Source organism: Ammospiza nelsoni, chromosome 6 (genome assembly GCF_027579445.1).
Source record: "Ammospiza nelsoni isolate bAmmNel1 chromosome 6, bAmmNel1.pri, whole genome shotgun sequence".
In the NCBI taxonomy this organism is placed as follows: Eukaryota; Metazoa; Chordata; class Aves; order Passeriformes; family Passerellidae; genus Ammospiza; species Ammospiza nelsoni.
The window spans coordinates 1,847,938-1,851,291 of record NC_080638.1 but is presented as its reverse complement, the minus strand read 5'-3'; the positions used below and the strand labels follow the sequence as shown (position 1 = coordinate 1,851,291).

At 41.7% G+C, this 3,354-nt stretch overlaps 1 protein-coding gene across 1 annotated transcript; it reads left to right on the top strand.

Moving 5' to 3' along the window:
- The first annotated feature begins 1,946 nt into the window (after positions 1–1,946).
- Positions 1,947–2,890, top strand: FSHB (follicle stimulating hormone subunit beta). The gene is made up of 2 exons (XM_059474859.1): positions 1,947–2,105; positions 2,654–2,890. The coding sequence occupies exons 1-2, from the start codon at positions 1,947–1,949 to the stop codon at positions 2,888–2,890; spliced, it is 396 nt and encodes a 131-aa protein (XP_059330842.1).
- The last annotated feature ends 464 nt before the right edge of the window (positions 2,891–3,354 follow it).

Here is a 3,354-nt window from a genome sequence, read left to right as displayed (position 1 = left end):
CACAAAAGCCCATTATCAAACAGTCACAGAGTTTATATTCATTCAGAGAAAGAGGCCTATTTTTTTTTTTTTTTTTTTTTACTTCTTTATAGATGACAGTGAACTGTCTTATTCAAATTAAGTTTTTATTACAGGGGACACCCAGGGAAAATTTCCAGCTCACTTTCTAACTTTGGTGAGATGCAAAACTCATTTCCCAATGCAGGTACTGCAGGGAAAGTGGAACAGATGGGCAGTCTGCAGGACCCCAGCAAGGTATGACACACTTAAAGGGCTCATTTGTAAAAGCCACTTGGAAAAATACCCCATCTGCAGGAACCTAATAGTCCAGGGAGAACTTATTTTCATGATAAAATGCTTTTAAACTCTGTGTCCTTGTCTAGTTTTCCTTCAGGGATGGATTTCTGTAAAAGTCAGACTGACCATAACAGAACAGTCATAACAAAGCAAGACTGACTGTTCTGGGCAGGTAATAGTAAATACAGTGCTGCTGTGAGTCATCCCCCCAAAAGTGGTGTGTGAAGCTCAGAGACCTTTCTCTGTCCTTATTCTGGTGAAGAGGCACACATCCCTAACTTGTGGGTGCAGGAAACACCCAAACACTACCCACAGGCTCTTTTATTCCCATGGAAAACCAAGGAATTCATTCAAGCTGGGTTTGCATGGTCATCGGCTAAAAATATTGGAATTTTCCCTGGAACACGAAAATATTTCATCTGAGATCACAGACATAAAAACACAAATCTGGAGCCTCATTCTGACATCCTAACAGCCCCTTTCCACAACACAAATATCCTTCACATAAGTTGAAAACCTGATCATGACAGGAACTAGGACTGCATATACTGGGCCAGAAAAGCATGGCAAAGAAAAGAGGAGTTCATAGTTTGACAAAATTCACATTCCTAGTTTTACTGCAGCAATGAATAAATACATATGCAGATCACTGGGTAAGACCTTACTCAGACAAAACCAATTAAAATTGAAAATTCCTCTGAAAAAATAACCAAGAAAATAATTATAGCTAAGAAACACTATAGCAGTGTCCCCACTGTGAGGGGCCTTCCACTGCCAGAGGACCAGCTTGCACCCCAAGCCATCACTCTGGGGGCTGACAGAGCAGTTTAAACACCTGACTGAACATTGCATTTCCAAAAATAGGCTTCTCAACCTTTTTTCAGACTGTGAAATGGCTCAGCTATTTCTAAATGCCACTTAATCAAACCCAGTGACATGTGGGGAGAGACACTGTGACAGTAACCTTCACCATCCCTTCCTGAGTGTGTTTGGCTTTTCTTCTTTCCTCTCAGCAAGGCTTAATCTCCCTGTCTGGCTGAACATTAATCCTCTTTCACCAAGTCCCCAACTAATGCTTGCTGCATTAAGACACTGCAAATCCTCAAGGTATAAATTACACCCAATTCAGTATAAAAGGAAAGCACAGGGGCTTGCTTCTCACTACAGCTGGTGCTTCTAGGAAGGCAAGTAGAATACAGGTAAGTTTGCATCAGATCCTGATGGAGAAATCTTTTTTTTTTTTTTATATTGCAAACTCTTAAAGTAATTAATTGCTTCTGAAAAATACATTATACTTGGCTCTTTCTCTCTCTTGCTTCTTTTTCTTTGTCCTTGCAGACAGGATAAATTCTCTCTCCAGAAACTTAGATAAATTTTTCATTGGAGGTGGTATGGTATTCTGTTATTATTACCATTCTGCAGATTGCTTCCATGCCATTTCCATTGCTTAGGAAAACCAGACTCCTTGAGCAGTAAATGTGAGGAAGATCCATCTCATGTCTCTGTTCTCACTGATGATTCTGAACTCTTGCTGCTATAGAGCCACTTGGGGATAAAGCAGAGACTCAATTTCTCCCTGCTTCTCTAACTGTTGGAAATAGCTATACATTTTGCTCCATCTGAACTCTACTTTTTGCTTTATAGACAGGATGAAGACACTTAACTGCTACGTGCTGCTCCTTTGCTGGAAAGCAATTTGCTGCAACAGCTGCCAGCTCACCAACATCACCATTGCTGTGGAAAGAGAAGAATGTGAATTCTGTATCACAGTGAATGCCACGTGGTGCTCAGGATACTGCTTCACCAGGGTGAGACTCTTCATTTCAGGCCCCAGAATTGAATATTTCAAACAATGGGTGGATACCCCATTCCTGCAGTCCATAGCAAACGCAGACAGCATGAGCCTTGTGAAAAACAGGCTGAATAACTGAGTAACACAAGAGTAGATGCACAGACAGAAGGCTGAAACACCATCACAAAATTCAGTTAATTAACTGGCTGCATATATTATGTGCATAGTGTATGACCACAGTTGGAAGAATTACAGTCTGCATCTCTGCTTTGTGCTCAATTTGTGCTTGTAAGCAGATACAATAAAGCAGCCATTCCTATGTAGACTCCTCTGCTCTTTCAAATAATTTACACTCAAGCAATTGACCTGAAAGATTGTCTGGTGATGGGATGACACAAATTTGCTGTTTCAGTCCTCCTGAAAGGAGAAATTTAAAGATCTAAATGAAATTAGATGAGTCAGACCCAAATGCTTTGGATCTCAGCGGGGATTTTCCCATTTTATAAAAACTCTGAAACCTACCCCACAACAAATTTTAAAACTCTTATTTCCTTCCAATTTCAGGATCCAGTATATAAATACCCTCCAGTATCAACTGCTCAGCAGACCTGCACTTTCAAGGAGGTGGTGTACGAAACAGTGAAGATCCCTGGCTGCGGTGACCACGCTGAAGCTTTCTACTCATACCCAGTGGCCACAGAGTGCCACTGTGACAGCTGTGACACTGACACCACCGACTGCACTGTCAGGGGACTGGGGCCAGCCTACTGCTCCTTCAGCCAGAATGGAAGCAGCCAGTGAGGGGCACTGGGGACAGCAGTTTGGCTCTGAGTGTTCCCTGCTAGGCGAAGGTCCTGTTCGGGTTTCAGTGGAAAGTAACAGGTTAGGTGTATTTATAAACTGCCAACACTGAAACAAAGATTTTTAAGGCCAAAAATGAAGAGCTACTGACTAAACTCCTCTTCATGCCTTCCTTACTTAACCTATCATTTGCCTTAAAATCATTTCCATAGGTCTATCAAAAATGCTGCTTCCAATCTCTTCTGACTTTCCCCCACTCTTTATCACAATTTTGTTATTTATGTTCCCGTACTGCCTGGTTCACAGGGATTACTCTATGCTATTTTGTACTTCCCAAGTTTCCAGTCTTTGGAATCTCCTGCTTTTCATCTGTCCTAAGAGCACACTTATTTTTCAAAGCCTTGCTGCTGGTTGTGCTTCTGTTAGCTGGACTGTAAACTTCCCTCAGCTGAGATCCTGACTCA